This window comes from Centropristis striata, chromosome 8 (assembly GCF_030273125.1).
Source record: "Centropristis striata isolate RG_2023a ecotype Rhode Island chromosome 8, C.striata_1.0, whole genome shotgun sequence".
NCBI lineage: Eukaryota > Metazoa > Chordata > Actinopteri > Perciformes > Serranidae > Centropristis > Centropristis striata.
This window is the reverse complement of record NC_081524.1, coordinates 28785218-28811233: the sequence shown is the minus strand read 5'-3', so window position 1 is coordinate 28811233 and position 26016 is coordinate 28785218. Positions and strand designations below refer to the sequence as shown.

The following is a 26016-nucleotide window of genomic DNA, read 5'->3' as shown; positions in this document are numbered from 1 at the left end:
ATAACATTCAACTAACAAAAGAAAAAAGGCAACAGTTCAGAAAATTGATAAAAACTGAAAACACTAGAATAACAGACTTGTAAAAGTGATCAATCCCCTGATTTCATATTCAAGGTCATCAGACTAATGGATCGGTCTTTGCACACCCAGACTGGAGAAAATGTGTCCATTCTTCCCTGCTCAGTTGTTTGAGATGGACTGCTGTCTTAAAGTCCATCCATAGATTTTCTATCGTTTAGCTGTGTGTGTTTAGGGTCATTACCTGCTGGAAAATGAGAGGCCTGCTCACCTTCAGCGGTCTAGCAAAAGGCCCCCAGGTTTAAATCAAGAATTTGGGTGTATATAGCAGCCTTCAATCCTGAGCAATCGCCCAGTCCCTCCTGAAGAGAAACTCCCCCACAACATAATGTTGCCACCTCCATGGTTCACAGTAAGTATGTGGTGTTCTGGATGGTGTGCTGTGTTTGCTTTTTGCCAAACATAGTGCTTTGAGTTCTGTCCAAAAAGTTCAATCTTGGTTTCATCTGACCATAAAACCTTTTGCCACATGGCATCAGAATCTTCCAAGTGCTTTTTAGCAAAGTGCGAACGAGACTCAGTGAGCCACTTTTTACTTTCTTGCCACACTGCCATACAGGCCAGCTTTGTGAAAAACTTGTGAGATTGTTGTTTCATGTACAGACCGACCAATCTCAGCCATAAAGATCTGAAAGTCCTTCAAAGTTGTCGTTGGCCTCTTAGTAGCTTTCCTGATCAATATTCTGCTGTCTCGGTCATCCAGTTGGTAGGGACAGCCCGATCTAGGCAAGGTGTTGGTTGGGCCATATGCTCTCGTCTTCTTAATAATTCTCTGAACACTACTCAGAGAGATGGTTAAAGCCTTTGAAATCGTTTTTATATTCTTCTCCTAACTTCTGCCTTTCCACTACTTTATCCCAAAGATCTTTTGAAAGCACCTTTTCCAATCTGGTGAATTATTTGTGTTTACTCCAAAGTAATCAAAACCACTACAGCAGAATCTTTGGATTGTATCAGTCATTTTATTTTGCCACCTGTGAATAATGACATGACTGATTTAAGAGTAAGTTAAACCATAACTGGCAGCTCGTCCAGGATATCTCTTGACGGATTCCCGTAGCCAAAGTTATTAATCGCTTAGTGATTGGATCGTTTTAAAATTGGTAGCCAGCTGACATAATTAAAGGTGCACTTGGGCATGGAGCTTTTTAATCTCCACAACCCTCACTCAACCAAATTGATAGCTGTTGCAAAGATTATTTAACACATATTGCAAACTACTTCAGTTGAAGGCCTTAATTATTGGTAAATTAGTGGAATTGATGATTATTGTGTTGCTGGCACGATCAAAAGTCAACTCAGACGTGAACGCACTGCTTCAGCCCTGCAGTGGCCTCTTTACCCGCCGTGCAAAATTCATGGAAAAGCCCAAGAAATTGTTGCTGGGCTCACTTTGGAAGAGGTATGATTTGGTAAAAGCTGCAAATCTGCGTGCTGTAATTTTAACATCACCGTTCTTAGAGCAGTCTGCTTGCATGTATTCCATGTGTAACAATCAAAGCTAATCACTGGATTTTTGCCAGACTATTGGCAGGTCCCGTAACTTATTTCTTACAGTAACAAAGTCATGAATTATGACCAGTGGAGGGAGCGGAGGAGGGGTGTTGTGTGTGAAAATTTGGGAAGATTGAAGACCAATCGAGCAGCTGCATTCTGGATGAGTTGTAGAGGTCGGATTGCTTTGGCAGTCAGACCTGCCATGAGGGAGTTGCAATAGTCCAGGCGTGAGATGACAAGCGCCTGGACCAGGACCTGAGCTGCCTTCTGAGTGAGAAACGGGCGGATTCTCCTGATGTCATGCAGCAAAAATCTGCAAGATCTGGTGGTGGCGGTGATGTTTGTGGAGAGGGACAGTTGGTTGTCAAGAGTCACGCCAAGGTTTTTGGCAGTTTTTGTGGAGACAACCACTGTGTTCTGGACAGTGATGTGGAGGTCAGTGGTGGGGGAGCCCTTCCCTGGGAGGTAAAGTAGCTCAGTCTTTCCCAGGTTGAGTTTGAGGTGGTGTGAGGACATCCACTGGGAGATGTCGGCCAGACATGCAGAGATATGTGCTGCTGTCTGTGTTTCAGACTGGGGAAATGAGAGGATTAGCTGGGTGTCATCGGCATAGCTATGATAGGAGAAGCCATGCGAGTGGATGAGGGAGCCAAGGGAGTTGGTGTATACCGAGAAAAGGAGCGGACCAAGGACAGAGCCTTGAGGGACCCCGGTGGTGAGAGGACAGGGTTCTGAAACAGAACCCCTCAAAGTTACACGAAAGGTGCGGTCCTTAAGATAGGATTTGAGCAGAGAGAGGGCAGAGCCCGATACTCCAAGGTGGAGAAGGGTGGAGATGAGGAATTTTTCTTTTGCTTTTTTTTTTTTTTTTAGATTATTTTTTGGGTATTTTTCATGCTTTATTGAAAGTGACAGATAGAAAGGGGGTGACAGAGGGGAAGACATGCGGCAAAGGGAGCTCAGGCCGGATTCGAACCCGGCTCTGCCGCAGCAAGGACTCAGCCTTAATGGTAGGCGCTCTACCAGTGTGAGCCACCGGGACGCCCCCTTTTGCTTTTTTTTAAACTCACCTTTATTAGTGCACCTTGACAAATAACAACAGGAGTGAAATAGACATTTTACAGAAATACGCAGCGACCAAGGTTTATGAAATAAAAACTATACACTCAAACAAGTTCAGTGAATATTTTAAATTTGGAGCACAAACTTAAAGTTTTCACAGCTCTTTGGTTGCAGGAGGTAAACAATGTTTTAAAGTAATTAGTAGGTAAGTTTTAATACCAAAAGAAGAGGAATTTCTCAGACGAAGAAAGTGAAACACTGACGTCCGACAGCTGCAACAAACTGGTTTTGTTTGGCAGCAAAAAAACTGAAAAGGAAGGAAATCAGTGCCACTGTCAGCAGAGTAGTGGATCATTCAACTCCTGGTTGGAATATTTCATTTATACATTGTCATATATAAAGCCTAATAGAATATATAATATGCAAATATTATTATGATATTATTATTATTATTATTATTATAGAGATATTATTAACTTCTTTATATTTAGTAAGAATTCCCCCAGTCAGAGGAACGTGTTTCCTTGTATGTGTACATATGTGGCCAATAAAAGAGATTCTGAAAATTGATGAAGTGGCCCTTTAACTGAATTTGGCGACTATGTTTTGTGTTGTTGCAGTGTATACCACTTTCCAAAGAAAAGATTTTGAATTGTGTCCGCTATTTTAGTTTTAATTGCAACATTTCTGATTTTAGAGCAACCAATGCGAATTTGCGTGAGTTCAATAAATTCAACTTTGGCGAAATATTCGCGTGACGCTGTGTCGGGACAGCCTATCAGCGTTGAGATTCTGGACGACAGTGACGTCACGCATTCTGGGAACCCGCCTATTCAGGAAAAATGGAGGAGAAACTTATTGTTGCGGTCTGTGGGCTTCCCGAGCTTTTTGACACATCATCACCCTCCTACCGCAACCGTAACCATAAAGATCTTGCCTGGAGTAGGGTGAGTGAGGTCACCGGTCTGCCTGGTAAGTTGTGACAATGTGATTTCAGCTATCTGTTGTAGCTACTTCTCTACCGAGTTAGCATTAGCAGCTTTCGCCGGCCGGCATATTTATCGCGAGTAAATTCAACAACTCGAGCGAGTAACGCGACGCAAAAATTTGCTACGCGTCTGGTCTGAACACACCGTTATTGGTGCCTGAAAAAAATGCCATAAAATATAATATACTAATAATAAAATATAATATAAGATTACATCCAGTATTACCTAGTATTTTATTATCAAAGTGGTATTTCATTATTTCAGTACTGCATTTTTATGAAGTTGGTAAACTCATAAGACACAGACAATAACAAAGCACCTTCAGAGCCACAGGAGATATTATACAACTATTAAGTATGAATTACTCGTAAAATTGTAAATCTTGTTATATAATACTTACACATCATGAATGTGGCTGTAAAACCTGCCGTTGAGAGTGCCAAGCTCTGAGCCCACCAGGATGAAGGGCTTGGCTATCCCAGCAGCCTGCAGGAGTCGGTGCAGATCATCCACCATCCTGGAAGACAACAACACTCATCTGTCTTGGCACAAAACCAGGACACGCTACAAACTGGGCCAGGGGGTTTATTTATTCAGATTGGTGGGACTATAGCAGGTCTCATCATTAATCTCATTCATTTCTAATCTGTTAGCTTCATTACTAAAAAGCACAACAAAACAAAGTGGGGGAAGAAGTGTTACAAAATCAAAATAAACAGCATTGCTGAAACCCAAATGACTGCATGAAGGAGGGAACTGCTGGCTCCTTTTCCTTGCAACCCGCAGGAAAAACAATCACCAGCGAACTTATATCATCAGAGGGTGCATCATCATTTCATGAGATGCAGCAGCTCCTCTCTGAGAGCCATCTGCTGTCCTGGGTTTGTTGTGCTAATTAATCAAATCTGAGGTGTCACACTGAAATGAGGAGTTTTCACAAGACTCCCAGGGTTAAGGTTAGGTAGTCATCAAACTCCTTGAGATATTGAATTCTAGGAAATTGATGGCTTGCATCTCAAATGGGCGGCCGCCTGCTTTCTGGGCCAGATGCCAAGGTAAACTAGACTGCTGACCGTCGGCGAACCACGCCCGCACATCCCTTAGGGAGATTTAAGGCTCGACAAATGCGTTATGATGTCAAAGGCAAGAAGATTAGAGCCCAATCCCATGCCAGTGTGAGGCAGGGCAAGCAGTGTGTTCAGCATATGAAGGCACGAGGTGTCCATGCACAAATCAGTCTGTGCTGACCAGAACATGATGGAGAAGTCCCAAACAGCCATTTTATCAAGCAAATATTGATTCCCAGAGGATATTTACTGCACAGTGGTAAATAATACAAAACTGAACTTGATGCGTGTTCCTGTACTGTGTAGTTGTAGGTTTGCTTTTTAGCTTGACACAGTGTAATTTATAGGGCTGTACAAATTATCACAATTGTCAGGCAAACCTCAGGGAAGGCCAGGTCCTTCCTACACTTAATACATGTGTTTTAAATAGCAAATATAGTTCTAATTAAAAATCAGGAATTAAGAGTGTAACTTTTCCTGGGGTGTCCCCGGTGGCACACCTGGAAGAGCGCATACCACAGAGGCTCAGTCCTCACAAGCCGGCTGCCCGGGGTCGAATACGGCTCGGAGCCCTTTCCCGCATGTCTTCCCCTCTGTCTCCCCCTTTCACTCTGAATATCTGTACTATCAATAAAGCTATAAAATGCAGAAAAATATCTTTAAAAAGACCAACAGAAAAATGCTTAAATGATCAACAGAAAAATTATTATCCGTCTAAGTGAAAAGCAAAAGCTCCAAAGAATCAATGGTTTCAGCTTCTCAAAGGTTAAGATCTGCAGCCCTAGACAATTATCAAGCAAAAAGAGTCTACAGCCATGCTAGCAACTTGGTTTAGTAATGGTGCACCAAGGTCGTTAGAATTCATCCTCTGAGGGCCATCAGTTTTATGGCAATTCATTCAGAGGTTGAGATATTTACAGGCATTCCAATCATTTGGTAATTCTTTGCTACTAGAAGCCTTTGGGCTTTAAAACAACTGTTGCTCTTCCTCTGACTAGAGCAATGCATATATCAACATCTTTAAGGGCTCTGGTAAATTGTGATGGAAATTTTTAACACTTTTCTGTCATTTGTCACAAGTAATAAATAAACCTCTTCAGCTCCTTGAGAACGCTGGTGTCCTCAGCCACCTTTCTATCTTTCAGAGGCTCCAGCAGGCTCTGTTTTGAAGCTAATGGAGATATCGGTATCATATGAAACTCCATTTGTGTCAACCATGTTCTGATATCTTGTCAGGAGGGAGGTCAAATAACTCTCCGAAGTTGGGCTAAATTTTGGCAAGGGAAAAACTGGCATACCTATTTTCACACCTTTGACCTCTGACCTCAAGGTATCTGAATAAAAATTGAGTTTTTGGGGCAAAAAATATGCAGATTTCTCATGTAGTAAAATAATTAAACAATAATACAAACTTAACACACAGTGCTGAGCTGCTAAATTAATCTTTAGGCTCACAGCTTTCGCACTTCTATGTCACATATGCTGTTGCCCTGCCACCTGCTATCTATACACCGTCCTGAAACTGGCACAGCCGTTACAAACAGCCTGTGTCACCTGAAGAATGCTCCAGAGTAGATGCTGGCTTCCCATAATAAATGCCACACTACACTTTTGTGTATTTGCCCTACATCTCATTCAAAATGTCTAGAAATTAATTTTACAAACTTTGATACAGCAGTTTAACGAGACAGATGGCCTTGCAGGTGTAAAACAGCCCATTCATTTGTTCAGAATCAACTTAATGGCAATGAAAGAACTGATATTATACTGTGACAATATGTTTACAATGTAGACTTTGTGTACAGCAGAAAAATGTCACCCCAAATTTTATGTTATGGACTCAAAATGACATCTAACTGAAGGAGTATACTGACCGTCCAGTCGTTGACATCCCCCAAACTTTCTCAGTTCCTGTGGTTTCATTCTGCATCAGCCGCTTGCTGAAGCCCAGTCCCATTCTGTCATAGGTACAGACCTGAGCAGTGTAATAAACAGGGACACCACAGGTTTACAAGTGTTTTTAGATAACACCATGCTCTACATACACATAGAGGTGCTCTCAATAAGGACTCCCCACCCCACCCTGTGATGGTACTTTAAAAATGCATGACGGCTGAATAACACTGAAAAACAAGTTGTGGTGTAAACAGTGCCGTGTAAGTTTGTTATTTAATCTGCTTATGTGATGTAGTTGTTCAGATGTATCTAGGCCCTTCCCTAACAAGCCTGTGACCTTATCTGGGTCACATTTCAGACAAACAACATGGGGCAGGCTGTCAGCCCCGACTTTCTGCTTTACTGAGTCCTTGTTGAACGGAGAGGACGTGACAGAGCCACTGCAAGGACTGTCCCTACATGACCCTGACAACAAACAACATGGATGCATTAGTAGTAAGTCTACACAAACTTCACCACAGTGGGTTACCTTGGTCAAAGGCAAAACCAATGTTACCCTGTGTGACATGTAATAATCTGACATTTACAAGCGATTCAAAAAAAGTTGGGTGCTGTCAAAAACGTAAATAAAACAGAGTGCAATCATTTACTTATCCTGTTTTAAATTGCACGAAGCAAATATATTTTTACTTTATTGTAAATATTCACTCTGCAGCACGTTCCAATAAACAGTTGGGACAGGGGGCATGTTTACCACTGTGTTATATCATCTTTTCTTTTGACAACACATTGAGGAACTACAGCATTTCTGTAGTTTTCAAAGCAAAATCCTTTCCCATTCTTGCTGCTCAACAGGCACAATGCACCACACATCTTCAATGGGAGACATGTCTGGACTGAAATAAGCAATGACGTGACTGGAAAATAAGTTGCATATGTTGCTCCAAAACCTGTATTCAGCATTAATGGTGCCGTTACAAATTACTTGGGCATCATGGGCAACTGTGCCGACAACAATCTGGATGGTGCTTTTCCTCTTTCGCCCAGAGGATACAACATCCATGATTTTAAGAACAATTTGAAAATTGGACTTTTCAGACCACAGCACGCTTCTTTGACTTTGCATCAGTCTATCTCAGATGAGCTCAGGCCCAGAGAAGTTGGTGGTGGATGTTATTGATTTATGTTTTTTGCCAGATTTACTGTTTTTGTAAAACTGCAGCAAATAACTGTGCTAACCAAAAACTATTTTGCAAAGTGTTTTTGAGCTCATGTAGTAATGTCGTTTATACTATTATGTTTTAATGCCGCTCTGCCTGAGGGATCAAAGGTCATAGGCATCAGGTTTTCAGGCCTGACCCTGATATTTTAATTTTTTTAATGATATTATGGATTGTAGATGTCAAAATAAAACTAAACAGTTTGATTTTCTGTTTTTTTTTTGAGTGTTCTACTTTCCAGGTCATTTGTTGCCGCTGCCCTAACCTTACTGTACTGTGTTACAGATATCAAATACAAAATTAGCATATATTTAAAAAAAATATGGCATTGATAAGGTCATACATTAATTTAGTTTTTTTGTAGTTGTCATTTGAAAAATATGTCAAAAAGGATTATTATATTCTGTTTTACACAGCATACCAACTTTTTGGAATCTGTGTTGCAGAGTTCAGATGAGCCCAATTGTTTAACATAGTAATACAAAACCTATATAACCTATACACATATTTTGGAAATAAATGCAAATACATTTTCAAAATGGAGCCATTCAATCAAATTTAAAGTAACTGTGTAATTTCCTCACCATTGTAAGTGTGGCGACATTTTCCTGGACATGCAGCCAAACGTCTGAAGACATTCCTGTTGGGGCCTCCAGTATGACTTTAGGGGGAGAAAAATGATTAAGGTGAGCTTAGTAAAAGGACACGAACAAGCCACACAGATATGAAACCATGTACCAGCCAATGCCGATCATGTTTTATAACTTCAAAGAAAACCAATCATGGCAGAATATAGAATATGTTCATATGATTTATTACCAACTGGTTGTCCTTGTCCTTTACACAAAAGATGCATCTTTTGACCCAAACCAACATCAACAATCTGACCATCTGGATGTAAGGGGGAAAATAATAAAAAGAAAGGTTAGACTTCACAGAAGACTGTTTGCAGGTTAATATGAAATCAGATTGAAAGGTGCAATGTTTTCATTAGTTGTAGATAAGAGAACCTTTAGGCAAGAGCATCTGTCCTTCTCTCTGTAGTGATGCATAGTTGAGGAATGGAGGTATGAATATGATGAAAAGTAAACACTTTCCAATGATCATGAGCACAGAGCCGTAAGACCCCCAGCCTGCAGCTGCAGCTTGACTGTGCAATCTTTGATCCGGATCCTAATTTATGTAGAGAAGGAAATGCAATGTTAAGTAACACATTAACTTGACTTTAGCATCCTAAAGTTGTAATAACATATAATTTACTTATACATATACAGTCATGGAAAAAAAAACTACTAGACCACCTTTGATGATAATGATTTTGGTTATTATCAAGAAAACCATGAAAAAATTGATAGATATCAGCTCTTAAATTTAACTCTTACAAGCTATTTTTGTTGTTATCATTATATTTGTCCAAATAAATGTACCTTTTAGTTGTACCAGGAATTAAAATTAACAGGAAAATGAAGAAAATACTTGTCTAATAATTTTTCCATTACTGTATATGTTTCAACTTTACATTTATGACATACTTTTAGCAATATCTGTAGTTTTCATGCCCTGCAATAAGATCTGGTTTTAAAACCTGTTACATTTTTGGTGAAGTTTTTTGTGTTTCCTGAAAAACTTGAAAAAAAGAGTTAGGCTATTATTTTAACAGGGTGACGATATTTATGTTATTTTATTGTTCGTCATGAATGCCGAATTGAAAACAATGTTGCAAAAGAATTGTTCAAAAATAAAATATGGGAAGGTTTAGGAGTGAGTAAACTGTAAACACTCAACACAAAGTATAAGAGCAGGAAAACGTCAGTAGTAGCGTTACTCTGATGTCAGTTTTGGATGTAAACGAACAAGAACTGGCTTACAGGTCTACTATTAGCTTCTTCAGCTAATGTTAGCAAACAGCTAAATCAGCTGTCACATGTACAGTAAGTTAGCTATCAGCTCCCACCTTTCGTTAAGGTAGCATTACCTTTCTATCCGCATTGGCTGGTTCATTGTTTGATGCTTGAGCTTCGGTTCTTCTCCGCATTTTGAAACGAGGGGTTGTAATACTACACAACAAACTACAGAATGAATGAAATAGTATTTGTAACAACTTCCTGGTGGAGGTACAGAAGCCGAGAAAAGACAAACTTTCCCTTGCGCGTTGCAATATTGTAGCCACCAGCCTCTGCATATCCGTACAGCACATTCAGCTCGGTGCGTATCTTACCTTTTCTTAGTGTTTCCCTTGAAGTTATCTATTAATCTTTCTTTTTTGTGAAGTTTTTAATGGCATACTGTTTAATTATTGCCTAGCATTGGTCAAAAAATTTAAATGACAGTGACAGAAAATTTGAGGAAAAGGCATATATCATATATCTTTTAACTTTTTGAGCGTTTACCAGTACATGTAAACTTCTTGTACCAATAAATCGGGCATAACAACTCTAAGCCATAGCAAGTATTTTGTCTTTTGTCTAATTTTTTTTTTTTTTTTTATCATTATTACTTTATTTTTGCCTATTTGTCTTGCCCTTTGATTTGTTGTCTGAGTTTTGCTCTTTTTCTTATTGTCCAAATGCATTGTATGGCATGTGCAATTTGTTCAATGAAGGGAAAGAAATAACACTTGTAATGTCATGGTATTTTTGTGTGATTTTAATTACTGATTAATATAATCAAAAATATGTATCAATCATTTATTCATCCCTCCTGCCCTTCTTTCTGTGAAGCATATACAAGATAAAACTGGCCTGCAGGGGTCACTGTTTCTATCCTATATTCAGCAATCATTGTCTATTGCACTCAATAGCAATGATTTACATTAAATAGTCATAATCACCATTTAATAATATATATATATATATATATATATATGTGTGTGTGTGTGTGTGTGTGTGTGTGTGTGTGTGTGTATATATATATATATAAATATATATATATTACTCTCAAGTGAAATGTGGCCCAATTTAAACTAGAAGTCCATTACTAAACATATGGAATACTTCTCAATTCTTTAATTCTTAAGACTGCTTCTTAATTTAACTAAATAAATGAAGATATTGGTTCTGTGATTATATTTCCTCTACCCCTCTCCCAACAAACTATCAAACAATCATCATGTTGTATAATAACGCATTTATGGGTTCAGGACATCTGCTTCCAAGACAAGTAATATATGCAAATTGCTGTTTTCATGCAGTCATACACGTGTTGCTCGCCAAAGACTGCTGGTTTACGTCATTCAGGGACTGTGACACCCATCCTGCATCATTCACATGGACTTTCACACAGCACTTGTTGGGAATTGGGCCGGCAGTTTGGCTGTGCTCCATGTCTCTAATCATCTTGTACATTTCAGACACCAGGGAGACATCCGATAATAAAGCTTAATGGTTTGAGGAAAATATTCAAGTTTTCAGCAACAACAGAAGCACGTCAACAGAAAGGGACTATGAGACTTTTTTTTAAATTCAGAATCTTGAGACCAGTAGCCATAAAGTAACATATTTTATTTTATATTTTATATCTAATATTTATCAAAGACAAAACAAAGGCATACTACCCTGACGATTTATCCATTAAATAGTGTCTAGACAAAGCAGAACCTTAACAATAAACCCTGTTTAGATAGCAGGTGACTGGTGACTGGAGCCATGTAGGGAATTCATTGCAGTAATTAAAAAGCCCGGCTGGACCGAAATGATAAATGTCAGGTATTGACTCACTGTCAGGCTGGCTCTGTGTGTGTGTGTGTGTGTGTGTGTGTGTGTGTGTGTGTGTGTGTGTGTGTGTGTGTGTGTGTGTGTGTGTGTGTTGTTTGTGTTTCAGGGTATCCAGGGTTGATTAAAGCTAATGACGCAGGGCCTTCGCTGCCTCTTGCTTCTGTTGCAGCTCCACATAATTAGGATTGAGAGGAGGACGGTCTAATCAGACAACTGTAGCTTCGCTCTACAGTTTGTGAATGCCAGTCAAACAGCGGCCACTCGCCCTTTGACTTCTATGTGGCCACTCAGTCTGAACAAAACACACAGTCTGCCTCCTCTGGGAAATCAAAGACAGCTCATTCCATCAAGGATCTGGACTTAATAACAGGATTCTCCACAGTAACAGGAAAAAAAACACTGATGATGCATGATGCCCTTGACTGCTGGGCAAAGGGTTGGTATTTGTCGTTTGTCCCTTGGATTACCGGTGCAGGGTCTGGGACTTTACACATCTCTGATTGTTGACAAAGCTCTAAATCAAACCAGCAGAATCCAGCAGTGATTGAACCCTGACATTGTGGGATATGACCTGTAATGCTTTCATATGATTGCTTTCTTTTGGAATACACATGCCCTTTATTTTCTTGTAACAATTCTGATGAAAAAATCTGTAATATTTTTACAATAGGGATTTAGAGTGCATTTGCTGCCCTGCTGTATTTACAGTGATCTCTATATAATCAGTAGTTTTATTAAAATCACCTTTTGTATCAGTGTAATCCCTTTAATACTGCTATAAATACCCATATGGGATCGGGTTTGTTTTTAAACTGCTCTGAATAAAGAGTGTTGTAGTTCCTGTTTGTGTGGGATTAACATGATGTCACTGTGTCCTTTGGCGCCCACGGAACAAGAAGAGAATGTTCTTTATACTTTATTGCCTTGTACACTCTGATATTCTAATTAGACATTGCACATAACTAACATCTGCCTGCAAGCCACATGTAGCATCTTCACACTCGTGATGCTCAGAGATGAAAAGCCATTCCTTCGGTGCCAGGTCACCTTGACACCAACTTTGCCATTTGTGCCATGTCTGGAGGCAGCAGCCATTTTAAAGTTGTTGCTTCGCCCCCTCAGCACTGACATTCAGCACACAATGCATTTCATCCTTAGTTACAGGGCGCCTTTTCCACACAGCAGATATAGGATAGGACAGCCAGGAAAAATGGAGAACAGAGCCTGAGTCTGAGTGCAAATAATAACCTATTATTTTGACATTTCTCACATGCCTCTACCTCCCTGGCCAGTTTCAGCTCTTTCCCAAGTGATGCTCCTAACTTTTGCTCTCTGCTTGATATCCAACCCTGAAAATTGGTTTCTTAAATAAATCACATAACACCAAAGCATCGACAGGCACACAGGAGACTTTACTATATGTACATGAAATCAAACCGTAATTGAGATAGCATGGCAGGTGGATAAAAAGCCATTTCCTGTTTGTCTTATCTGTTTTGTCACATAAAGCAGGTTTAACTGGGTGACATTTCCGCACTGGGCTATCTTTATCGCCAAAGGCCATCACCAAATTCAGCTGGGGCATTCATATCTCACAATATGTTGGCTTGGCTTTATTAAATCCACCCGCCTGAATGGTGCTATGATGTTCCAATGCACAATCTCAAAGGGAAATCTCCTTTTAAACAGAAGCTGTGGTTTTTAGCAGCTCTTGCAGCACGGCTCTGAGGATGTCAGTGGTCAGTCCATCACTTTGGTTCAGATTGAAATATCTCAACAACTATTTGATGGATTGCCATGAACTTTAGTCGAGACATTTGTAGAGCACAGCCGATAAATTTGATGATCCCCTGACTTTTCCTCTGGCGCCACCATGAGCTCAATATTTGTGATTTCTACTAAAGTAACTCAATATCGATGGATTGCCAGAAATATTGTACAGATATTCATGTGCCCCTCAGGATAAACTGTAATAGTTTTGATGGCTACTGACTTTCATCTGGCACCATTTAATTTTATCCTTGGTCCTTGGCAAAACTATTGACATTATATATTATAGCTTATGATGCCCAGTCCGCTTTATGACCATAAATGCCTGCAGTGGAGTGAAGCAAAAACCACCCATGTCAGCCACCGACATGTATTTCCAAGTCGGGGTTACAAGAAAATTACTGACAGCAGAAGTCTCAACAAACTTCTGCCAACTTGGTTGCAAAGCAACATGCTGACAGTTGCATCTTAATAAAATATAATATTGACAATGTAGAATGACGCTACGTCATCAGCTAACACTAGTGCTAGTTAGCTAGCTAGATTAGTAAGGGACAATTGTGATTAAAAATGATCAACCGACTCCTTAGAGTGTCTTTTAGTCCAACCAAACAATGAACAATACATTACTAAGCAATCAATGTTGCAGTTAACTTTGATTAGCCCAAAACACACTGTCAAAGGCTTTCTAAGCTCTAAGACAAAAACGCACAGTGAACTACACACTCTCTGCATTACATCTATTTTACTCTTAATGGATTCATAATTTACAAAGTGAACATCATGCTGTATTGAAGAAGACTTAAAATGAATGACTGAGACCATAAAAGATTTGAAATAAACTGAGGTTATAAATGAGAATTAGGGTAATATTCCTGTTGACTTACATACAAACAGACTTCTTCTTGCATCTAGTAGAATCGCCCCCTGCTGGCCATGAGACAGAATGCAGTTTTAAGGCACTTCTGCATTGGCTTCACTTTCTTCACGCCTGGGCTGGAAGTTGCCGCTTGGTCAGGCAGATCGCACCCAAAGAGTCTCTGACCGTTAACTAGCCATTTTATTGTAACAAGGCCAAGGTAACATGGCCTTCAACATCACAACTCCAGTTATAATCTTTTTACCCTCCTTGGAGTATACTGAAAATGAATGGATACACCTGTGAAATGTAATTTCAAACATCTCCTCATCACCAATTCCATTTGGGTTTGCTCATCACTAATCAACTGCATTAAATATTTTTGTTAATTTATTGCTATACAGTTTCACTAAAAAATGTAAATCAATGGGAGCAGCTTATTAAAAAAAATACAGAATGTTTTTTAAATGTTGTTGCAAACACAAATGCCAAGTGACACACCGTCCTATTTATTTAGATCAAGGTGTAGGTCTATCATATCCCAGCAAGAGGCCCAAAGTCATGTTAAGTTTTCATTTTAACTACCCCATTGAGCTTTATTTAACATTACAGGCATCGCCTTCCAAGTAATTTCACTCTGACTCACTCGGATGAGAAATTCTTACTGCCTTTCAGTTAGTCTCAAGCCAAATTAATTTGTACAAGACTGTTTACAGTGACACACACACACACACACACACACACACACACACACACACACACACACACACACATACACACTTAATGTTATTCCTGCAGTGAAGTGCCTCTTTAACTAATTTCTGATGAATTAATTCTCTGTTCCATGAAAAACATACCATGCATTTGTTTGATGAAAAATATTTAATATCTTAATAAACATTTTTCTTTTCTACTGATGATTCAGTTTGAAAAGGTATACGGAGGCCCTTACTCCTCAAAGCAAGCTATTTCTCAGGAAATGCACTGTCTCCCTCATTTATTCATGAGTGAGCTCTGGGGTGTTCAGGAGGGTAGGCATCACAGGCATCGCTCTTCGGGCCTCTGTCTTCAGACTCCATGTGGCGCTCATCGATTTCAGCCCCTCGCTGCTGAAGTGCACCATCAATCAATACAGTAACAAGTCTTCATTTATACTTGAGAAATACAGTTTCCAACTCAGTGGGCATGAAGTCCTGGTGTTGTCAGAGACATGTGGTGGAAAGGGGGGCGTTTGGCCTTGGGCCTCATCTGCCCAACATAACTGTACATCAGCACCATGACAACAACACATACATGCAACATAAATGCAAGCATGAACTGCAACATTTTTAATGCATGGTTTTGAGGTCTCAGCTTGTGCTATATTGTGTTTTCTCCTTTACATCAACAATCATAACTTTATAGTGCATGAGAGCAATCCTTTGAAAAGTAAGCAAGTGGTTGATACGAGGCTCACAAGGCCACACATTGAATGTAAAGCAACAGCCCAAGGATGGCCATGACTTTGCTTTTATTTTGTAAAATATAGAGTAAAACAAGTTGCTCATGGTGATAATATGATATACAAACTACATTCAAGGATGCTACCTTTTATCCATTATGTTCATAAAGTCTTTCTATGAGCTCATAGTGTGACATTTGGCCAAGTGGATATTATTAGGGCCCTATTGTATTTCAAAAGATTTTTTTTTCTTCTTCCCAAATGATCGCATTTTTCACTGCCTGAACATACCCCAAAACTCATGAAACTTTAAATATAAGTCACACCTGGCGAAATATTTTATCATCTATTGTCATCCATGAAACTCAAGATCCTACTTCCCCATGAGCCCCTGAGGCTCTGTGCAAAATTTTTGGCCGATGACCACTAGGTGGCGCTCTTTAAATTGAAGTATTTTATATCTCCAAATCGATTGGTCGGATTAACACCAAACTTGGTATACTTATTGTCAATGCCCTCCTGAGGATAACCCTTGAAGGTTTTATTGATCGGCCCCTAGGTGGCGCTCTGGTGGCAGTTTAATTTGATATTTGGCACTGTGCCCAGACCATAAGACTTAAGGCAATGAAATTCATTATCATTATCATGGTTTTTTTAATCTTTTTATCTATGTTATTTACTTTATTTGTACACAGAGGTAGATTTTGTTTACAGTATAGAGTCCTCATACACACACACAAAAGAGGCACATATCACACATCATTCAACTTAAGACAGTGGGAGTTAAGAAATGGCAAGTTAAATAAAAAATTAAAAAATTAAATTGAAAATTATTAAAAGTTCTTAGAGGTCCAGACTATACTTAGATATTGATGTGAACTAAAATACGGATAGCAAAAAAAAAAGAAGACAGAAAAATAAACAAAATAAAACAGCAAAATAAAATAAAACATGTTTAGGCTGCAAAAACGTAGATAAAGGTTAAAATGTATGTATAGAAATAGTAAAAAAAACTGTTTTTGTGTCTTTTTGTTCTACACCTAGGGATTGTAAACCTACGCCCAGAGGGGAGGAGCTGAAACTCTTGAAAATTGAACCAGTAATGCGCTGTAATTGTTTTGTGTACAAGGTCTCCACATTGAGCTGTGGCTCACCAATCAGTCTGCTAGACCACTTTACTATTTGGTTGACTGAGTTTTTATTTTTCAATGAGACATTGCCGTCGGGCTGTGCGTTACAGGGGCCATTCTATACCACCCCTATGAATTTCATTGCCTTAAGTGTTACAGTGTGGCCACGGTACCATTTCATATTTGGTACCGTGGCCACACTATAACACTTAAGGCAATGAAATTCATAGGGGTGGTATAGACTGGCCCCTGTAATGCACACACCCCAACGGCAGTATGCCCCGACACGCGTGTACTGCGAGGGCCCGTTCAGTGACTCAGTCAGTATGTGTCTGAGTATGACTATATATTAGTATTATATTATGGCATCTCTGTTGGGCACGTGAGTGACAGTGGCTACTTTCATTATCCACTGTTGTCAGATTATATTCCTGAATGGACTTACACTGTGTCAGTGGTTTAGAGTTAGTTAATAATGCAACTTTTACTTACTATAGCACATAACGTCGCCTATCACTGTACTGTACCGTATCGCTGTAATTCTTAATTTTTACCATGAAGAATGCCATTTATTTTTGTAATAGTCCTGAATGGACTTACAGCTATGTTGTTATTTGTAAATCTTCCTTTGCTTGCAGTACTGTATTTGGACTCAAGATGCTTTTACCCTACAAGCCAGCATTCACTCATTCACACACACACGTTCCTACACGGGTGGCCGAGGCTGCCATCCAAGGTGCCACCTGCTCATCAGGAAGGTTAGACATTCAAACTGACACTCACATCAGGCTGCGGGCGCTCAGTACCTTGCCCAAGGGACTGAACCACCCGCCCCCGACTGCTCTGCCACCTGAGCCCCAGCTGGCCCACATAGAGTCACAGAGGCGACAAATGTTACAAATAGGAAATGAACAAAATCCAAAGTACAAGTGCAGTGAGTCGAATAATTGCTGTAAAGGGCTTGTTAAAACAAACAAGGGGAAAAATCTATTACTTCTCCCCTGAACATTATGATCTGAGATGATACTGCATGCATGTGTCAGTCCTGTTAACTATTTCTTTAAAATTAAGAGTCAAATTCATCAGTGAAAAATATAAAATCAGTTCTTCTTTAAGTGAGTTTACCAAATTATTCAGGCTTAGATTGCTTGTTCTGACTCATTTTAAGTTGATTTAGTTCCATAAAGCACATTCAACATAGTTCAAACTCAGTAACTTTGGCAAATTATGCCTGGAAACTAGTTGAATTGCTTTATGGAACTGAGAAAATTAGTCAGAATAACCAAAATCAGCCTGGCTTGTTTACTACAGTAATTTTATGGAACAGGCCCAGATCATCAAGATGAATAATCTTTGCAAAACTGTATTTTCGTACTATGAGCCATATTCATGAAATACTGTCCTAATGGTAACACATTTATGGTATGGTTGTTAAACTCAAACAAGTAACAATCCAACTTGTTTAATTTTTACTAGTCCAGTATGTGTCCTTGAACATTGAGCATGCACCATTTGCATTTTAAAATTAAAGAGGCAACTAAAATTGTCTTCACTTAAATACTACAACATCAAGTATAACAATATAAAATGTATATGGGATTTTTTGCCATTTGAGATAAGATTGTGGGTCAAATGCTAATGTGCCACATTTATGTGAATGTTGTAAATTTTTAATGTGGCTTTATGTTTATTCTATACTGCCATATAGGCCACGTCCCTCTTGTATAGAGTATATCTCAAGAAGCTTTGTGGATACTATACAGGTCTGGGTTAAATGAATATAGGCTGACAACCCTGATTCAAAAACAACCGGGCATTGTCTAAAAATAAATAAATAATTTTCTAATCCCTTGTGGCATATATTCAGTTGAAAACTGTAGAAAGAGTATACATTTAACCTCTTAATAACCCACCTGCCCACCAGTGGGTAAGGGAAGTGGAAGGGTTAAACCACAAAACTTTAGTTTTTTTGAACTGGTCTAATTACAACTCAGTTGTGTTTTACTAAAAGATGTGACCTTTCAAATGAAGCCTCATACATTTTAATATGGCCTTACAGCTCTTCTGTTATAAAATAAATTGCTCCAAATTTATTTTTTTCCCCCTTACCCTTTAACCTAACCGAGCAGGTGGGTTTTAAGAGGTTATGGTTCAAAGTGATACAATTCTGTGTTTTTAAATAGACACTGAATTCTGAATTTGATATATTATGTTTTTATTTACATTTCTCACAGTGTACCAACATCTTACACATAAACATTTCCAATATGACGGTTCTTTATTCAAAACTTATAAACCCATAGAGTAAATATATCATACATCAGCATGAAATTAAAAGCCTCTGATCCAGTGAATGAAGGGACACTACAGCTGAACTGAATGACTAATAAAATTGCTAAAGCCTCCTTTTTCACTCTACTTCCACCTACTAGTTCCCCATTTATTTCCATCCTTCAGTGCAACTACTGTATCATTGTCATCGCTGCAGTCCATCCCAGGATGACAGCTCTCCTCTCCTCTCCTCTCCTCTCCTCTCCTCTCCTCCCCCCTCTCGCCTTGCCGGGACGCCTGCTTGGTATGGTCCGCTCCTCCCCTCTCCTACGTCTCAGCGATGGTAGTTTCTATTGGGAGAAGGTCAAATGACTCCGCATGTCTACCCGTGTGTACATTCCCAGCGATGGTGAAGCACGCCTGATGAAAAAACACTTCTAATACTAAACCGTGTGTCCGAATATGTTTGCGACCATCTGAAGCAGCGGCTGCTCGCGCCATGTCCCTCTGAAAGTAAGTACTGGTGTGTCTGTTGTTTCCGAAACGATTCACCCGGCTTATATTTTGATATGGCCGGATAAGTCGTTTCCTTATAAAGGTTTAATGTTTGCAAAGTGTTGTGTTTCCGTGCAGCTGGTGCAGCTCAGGAGCCCGGATGGTTTAAAAACAGTTCAGTTTGGATGCTGGTTCTTGTGATGCGTTTAGACACTTCAGGTGAAATTCAGGTGAAGGGTCGCTGCAATTGTTCCTACACGCGTCATTGGGTGCTATTTGTGTCGTTTTATTGTAGTTTCACTACTATCAAGAGACAGCAAGTATTATCTTAAGAATTACTACTAACGTGCACCAGCCATTCCTCTGTTCTACAGCATATTTTAGAGGCTTATTGGATAATTATCGGAAGGAAAAGTAGCTATGGGATTCCCTGCATGAATATTAGAGAAACATTTATAGGTAATAGAAGAGATTAAAGATAAGGACACTATGGATTTTAACGGAATATTTTACAGATAAAAGAAAAACCTAAACATACAACATACATTGAAATATTTTCATTTAAAACTCAGACATGTGGGTATAATATGATATTCACTTATTAACTCTCTGGAAGAAGAAAATGTTTACCTTCTCTACTGTAAATGCCATCTGAGGTCAGTGTTAATGTGGGGGTGTGGAAAGTTCAGTCCTCAGCAACTAGAAAGCTCTAAGGAAGGGAGATTTAATGAAGTGAGTCATCAGAGTCAGCCCAAAACTCCCCCCTGCAGAGTAGCATGTAGCTAAGCCTATTACAGCATTGCATAATGCAATAAGGTATAGCCCCATAAGGTCTAGAATGAGCTGCCTCCAGGGCCTGTATATTGTCCAGGCTCCTTAATCTCTTATTATACACCCTAGTAAAACATATCAGTGGGAGCAGGGTCAGCATGTTCAGGTGAGGAGCTGACAGTGGAGCTGTATTACTGTCCAGAGACACTCTGTGCTTTGCTGATGCGCTCTGTAGTTTGTTCAAGGTTGGTGAGATGTTCAAGGTTGACTAAGAGCAAAGTGAGATGGAGGAGTTGACAGGTGTTACATGCTGATGAAAATGTGTTATGGAATGATTGCCATGGCATGTGTTGTTTTACTTGACTAATATTAGTTAGGAAGCATGCACTTTCTTCATCATTACAACTTGAGCTGCACAATTAGTCAAAAAATGTTGAGGAATCGCAATATGGATTAGTGCAACACCAAAGTTACAGATTTTTAAAAGGCAAAATTAGTGTAAAAATACCATACTTGAGATCATCACAAAGGATCACACATGATCTTTTTTAGAATATTTCTCAATGAAAAGAATTATTGAAAAATGATAATTCTCCCCAATATCATGAATCATATCACAATTTAAATATTAGTCAAAAGTAATCACAATTAAACTAGGTGTCCTAAATCAGACAGGAACCAACCAACCAAGAGTTCTGTTAATTTTAAAATTTTCCTAATAACATTGCCATGAATCAATACAAAGGAATATATCTAGCTTCACGCTACTCCAACTGGAGCTGTAGTTATTATTATTGGTATAATAATTATTATTAACACTGTCAATTAATCTGCTACGTAGATCTTTATCATTTGGTCTGTAAAATATTGGGGAAAAAGTGAAAAAAATGCTTTAGTATGTTCCGGCAGGCTAAGGTTACATACTCAGATGGCTTGTTGTGTAGTGAAAAAAAACAAAGATATTTAGTATGTTATTATATAAAATAAGGACAGTCTGTAAAATGTTACCACTGAGAAACTGGAATTAGACAAAATGGCATGCTTTAAAGGTGTTTAATTATTGTTGCTAGTTAATTTTCTGTCAATCAAACAATCAATTAAATGACTAATTGTTTCACTTGTAATTCCAATAGTTTAATTTGAAATACTGAGCACTTCCCCTTACCATCCTGTGGGCTAGTCATCAAATGGAAATTCAGCCTCATCCTACGACAGAAAAAACCCACTTGTTGAGAACCTATCATGTTGGAGAAAACAAGAGCCATCACTTCTATTATAAAGGATAGCGCTGACACACATACACACATGCACACACACTTTGAATGATGATTCTCATGATGAAATTATGCATGGTCCTGCTGGCTTTGATTAATCCTTCACCCCGCCGTCGTCAGTGACTTCTTGCTGTTACCAATTGATTACTGCATTGAGATTCATGTTGATGAAACTGAACTATATTCACTTAGCAGAAGTGATTATATACATGGCATTTGAAAAAGAAACAAATTCAATTAATAAGGTCTAATAAAATATACTTCAAGTATATCAAACTTTGCTTTCATGCTTTTGATGCTTTGTTTTGGTGCTGATGATAAGCCGGAGCTGTGAGGGATGAGGCTCGATGTTTATCGAGGTGGCCCCGACAAAATTCAGTATCACTCCGATTCATCTGTGAAAGGCTCTAAAGTCATGTGGTGTTTTAACAGCTGCAACTATCTCCTCCATCTCTCGAGGCTCATTAATGCAAACACACACGCAGCACTCAGGTAGAGCCGGGAATCTCTCAGAATACACACTGAATTACCAACATCAGATGGGACTTTGCCAGGCAGAATGTTTCCTGAAAACATGTGCTGTTGAAAATAAGTATTCAGCTGCTGTTGGTTTTGTACTGCTTTTCCATTGAGCAGATGCTTTTTGACCTTCCATATTATGATGTTAAATTAGGGTTCTATATAACCTTTAGTGGTTCCATGCATGTATAAGTGTTTCTATGGTGACTAAGTGCTGCAGTTTTATGTTAAAATGACTGATCCTTGAAGAACTTCCCCTCTCAGTCATTTTATTTCTTATCTGTATTATAATAGGGCTATGTAGTAAGTGAGCAATTGTTATTGTACATCTTTGTAATACATATGGTTCTCCAATGGTTCTTTGAGAGCTCTTCAATCAAACAGACCAGAGGGAGCCACCACCACTGGTCCAGACAGAGCCCTAAATCTGCCTTTGTAACTGGTTGGTGCTAATCCATGTTCAAATCCAGAAACCCAGACTCATAGAAGTCGTTGCAGTGAAAAAGAAGAAAGACGGATTTGAGGCTAAATGATGCCTGGCAGTGCCACTTGAGACCGTTAATCTGGAAAACAAATCTCTAAAAGAGGGTTTGTCTGCAACCAAAATCACCTTCTCTTCTGATCCTGTGCCAAAGTTTTGACTCTGTTAAGCACTTTGTTCAGGCTGCGTACAAACTTGTAGTGGCACAGTTTCTTATTGTGCTATTTTACCATCCAATAAAATTATATAGTATTACAGAAATAAGTGAGCATAGCGCAATTACCAACCTACTGGTACAGCTAAATGGGATGTCTTTCACCCCTTTTAAAGAGACAGTCTACTTGCATAACAAGTAGCTTAATGTTCTTCAAGAGCTGAAATCAAAGTTACATTTACAATCAGCGCCACTCACAAAAACTCACTATGCGTATCCTCGGTCTATTCATTCCTTCGTAAAATATTTGCCAGATCATGGCTGTCACAATATCAGATTTTTAAAAGAATTCAGAACAATCATCTTATCAAGAGATCTGTAGAATTAAAAAGGAAATAAATAAATTATGCTATCAGTACAAACAAAGTATCTTTGTTTGGAAAACACAGCACAGAATTTAGTTCTGGTGACATTAGTTTGGCTCCAAAACTCACTCAGTAATACCAAACAAGGTGGCAAAACAGAAACTAAAACAGCTGTTTTTGTCAAAGGAGTCTAGTGGCTTTAAAAAGAGCGATATAACGGATTCCTTTCCCCGTTAGAAAGGACAGTGACGGCAAGGTAAACTGGTGAAAATATTCTAAATCTGCCATACAATTAAGCTGATATTGATTTTTTTTTTTTTTTTTAAATGAAGGTGACTAAAATACATTTTGCTGCAGCCCCCGTCCTCAGCATTGCATGTTGCTCTCTTCAAAGCCACCAGACTCAAAAAGTAATTTTACACAAGAGTTGTTGGTCCAAGGCTGCTTAAAGTTCAATACATGCATGATGTTTCCAAAGTCAATGAATATTCTTGTTAAATAACCATAATCTTTAATATTGACCAAAATATTTGATTTGGATTTTTGTGAAAATGGAGCAGTCCTAATTGGAAATAAGAGAATTAGAACCAAAGCTACAAAAATATTTTTTTTGTAATTTTTGCTCTAAAATCACTGAAGTAATTGCTTAACAAAATCGTGCATAATTAATTTTCTGTCTATGGATTAATCGAGAAATCACTGCAGTGCTTCCTGAATTGATCCCATTTTTTAAAAAACTCACTGGTATTCATTTAGAATGTAGTGAAATAAATGTCCAAGCAGATGTATGTGCATTTCTATTCAGTCCTGCTGCCAGCAATTAAAGTGCTATATGAAGGTATTTATTCAGTTTTATTTCAGATTTTGTAATTCTGCACTTTTTTGGTAATGTTGAATTTCTGGAAGAACATAAGTGTGATGTAACAGAACATTGGCAGATAAGGGAGAGAGACAACCAGAGGGAGGCAGGAAGGGGAGGGTCTCAAATCCACAAGAAAGTAATTAGATAATGACAAGGGCAGTGACATAGTGATTTGTTGCCTTCTGTTGTTATGTGATTCCAGGAATCCAACTGAAAATAAATTTTAAAGCTTCCAAGAAATATGTTCTTTATGGGTCCATACCGGCTTGGGACATTGTTTACAAAAATGCGCCAAAAATTCCCAGACAGGACGATATTTGCATGCCTCTTTGATGCTTTATGTGCTGATGTTTACATGTAGTAGTACTGATCTTGAGTCAGAGAAAGCTCCAGTCCTCCATGATCATTTTACAAAAGAAAACTGTGATCACACAGCTAGACTGCAGGCCATAAAACAGCCCCCCCTCCATCCCCCTCTCTGGTATAAATACCCTGAGGAATGATTTGTTTTCTCACCCCTTCTATGTTATTTCCATCTCTTTTGTCTGACTCCCTCCCTGTTATCCCGCCGTCTAATGATGATAATCTCAAAAGAGATTTACGGAGGATAAACATCCTCAGCAGCTCTCTTTAAAAAAAGAACAGGTGAACAATCGTAGAGGACTGGCTGTAGCAGTTGTAGGATGTAGCTTACATAGTAGTGGGGCGGGTTTGGTCTGGGTCCATAATAGCTTTACCTACATACAGTAAACAGCGCCATGGGACTGGTTGGAGGATTACAGAGGATTTGCCATGCTAAGCCACAGGAACCCAGCCTAGTGACCCACACCCGCCCATGTCTCCTCCTCCTCGTTTCTTGAGCATAGCAGCAAACCGCCTTCTTCTTCTGGCTCCCTCTTAGTCTAGTTGGCCCATGATGCAACAGAGGGCCGGACATGTAACCCAAATCACTGATTATATGGAGAGAGGATGGTGGTTGCACTTGTTGATGTTTCATAAAGTGATTAAATCTGTTTGAGAGTGATGAATCTGCACTCATTTCCTCTGATCCACTGTTTTTCAGTCCTGCACAAGCACACGTTTTCTGCTAAATCTGCAACATTTTACTTTAATGACCGAACTTATCACCAAAATTGCTGTCAGGGTAAATTAAGGGTAGTTCTAAGTACATTTCCCCACATGCGAATGGAGTGATAATGTGACAGCCAGATGACATATATCACAAAATCGGCGTCACGTAACTTGATGGGAAGAAGGCGATGCTGTCAGCAAACTAAAATCTGATTTGGCCCCATCACTTAAGTTGAGCGAACATTGCCTTTGGTTCCACTTTGGGACAGTGCTTGAAAGCTAATTGAATCAAAGCAAAGGGACGGGGTCATTTTTGACTGATACTCCAGGGGCATTTGTCTCTGTCAGCCTAATATCACTCAGTGAAGTGACTCAGCAGACAGCAGTCCCCAAACCTGACTGTGTACATGTCTTTAACTCAAACTGACAGTGTTCTAGCTCCCGTACATACCTTGCCATGAGCCACTCTGCTGGAAAGCTGAGGTTTTCTCTTTTTTTTTTCTCTCACCATTGTCATCATCATGTGCAGCCTCCATGCACAGAGAGCACTCACAGACAGAAATAGATCAACCCAGGCAGGCAGAGGTTTATTTTGAGTAAACGGTGAACTGTAAAGAAGAGATTCTCAGTAGTTTTCTTGGCATAATGTAATCTCATGGGGCTGTGTAGTTCCTGAATGGAATAAAGTTATACTGTACACGCAAGCAAGAGAAGAGAATCGCTCCCTCGGTGTGAGGAATGACTTTGTTGCTAGGCCCTCATGTCAAGTGATTCATTTTTTCATCGACCCATTCATTGACTGCGCTGCCTCCTAATAGAGCTACAGTACAGACATGCTTTTATGTAATGTGCAGGAGATGGCGTGTCATATGTGGGCTTGAAGGATTTGAGGAAACTTTTTAGGATTCTATGTAGTGTAGGTTGGGACACGTTTGTTTGACTGAGTTATAGTTAGATCGGGCTGTCACAATTGATAATGTAGGACCAGTCAGAACTGCTCTGCTGTAGTTAGGTAGTTGTGTAATGTTTTA

The 26016-nt window shown here is 39.2% G+C and overlaps 2 protein-coding genes across 3 annotated transcripts in view; one reads left to right on the top strand and one right to left on the bottom strand.

Annotated features, from left to right (window-relative positions):
• The window catches only part of si:dkey-122a22.2 (uncharacterized), a 43571-nt gene extending 33641 nt beyond the window's left edge, over window positions 1-9930 (bottom strand). For both annotated transcript variants that reach the window (XM_059338732.1, XM_059338730.1), the window contains exons 1-6: window positions 9785-9930; window positions 8820-8982; window positions 8629-8700; window positions 8394-8470; window positions 6568-6668; window positions 4027-4143 (exon numbers count right to left, since the gene is read on the bottom strand). In XM_059338732.1, coding sequence (XP_059194715.1) covers window positions 4027-4143; window positions 6568-6668; window positions 8394-8470; window positions 8629-8700; window positions 8820-8982; window positions 9785-9844 — 590 coding nt within the window. In that variant the 5' untranslated portion in view covers window positions 9845-9930. The remainder of the gene's footprint in view (window positions 1-4026; window positions 4144-6567; window positions 6669-8393; window positions 8471-8628; window positions 8701-8819; window positions 8983-9784) is intronic.
• A 9458-nt stretch (window positions 9931-19388) lies between these two features.
• oxr1a (oxidation resistance 1a) overlaps window positions 19389-26016 on the top strand; it is a 181466-nt gene continuing 174838 nt past the window's right edge. The window contains exon 1 of the mRNA XM_059338607.1: window positions 19389-19506. The gene's annotated coding sequence lies outside the window, so the exon portion shown is untranslated. The remainder of the gene's footprint in view (window positions 19507-26016) is intronic.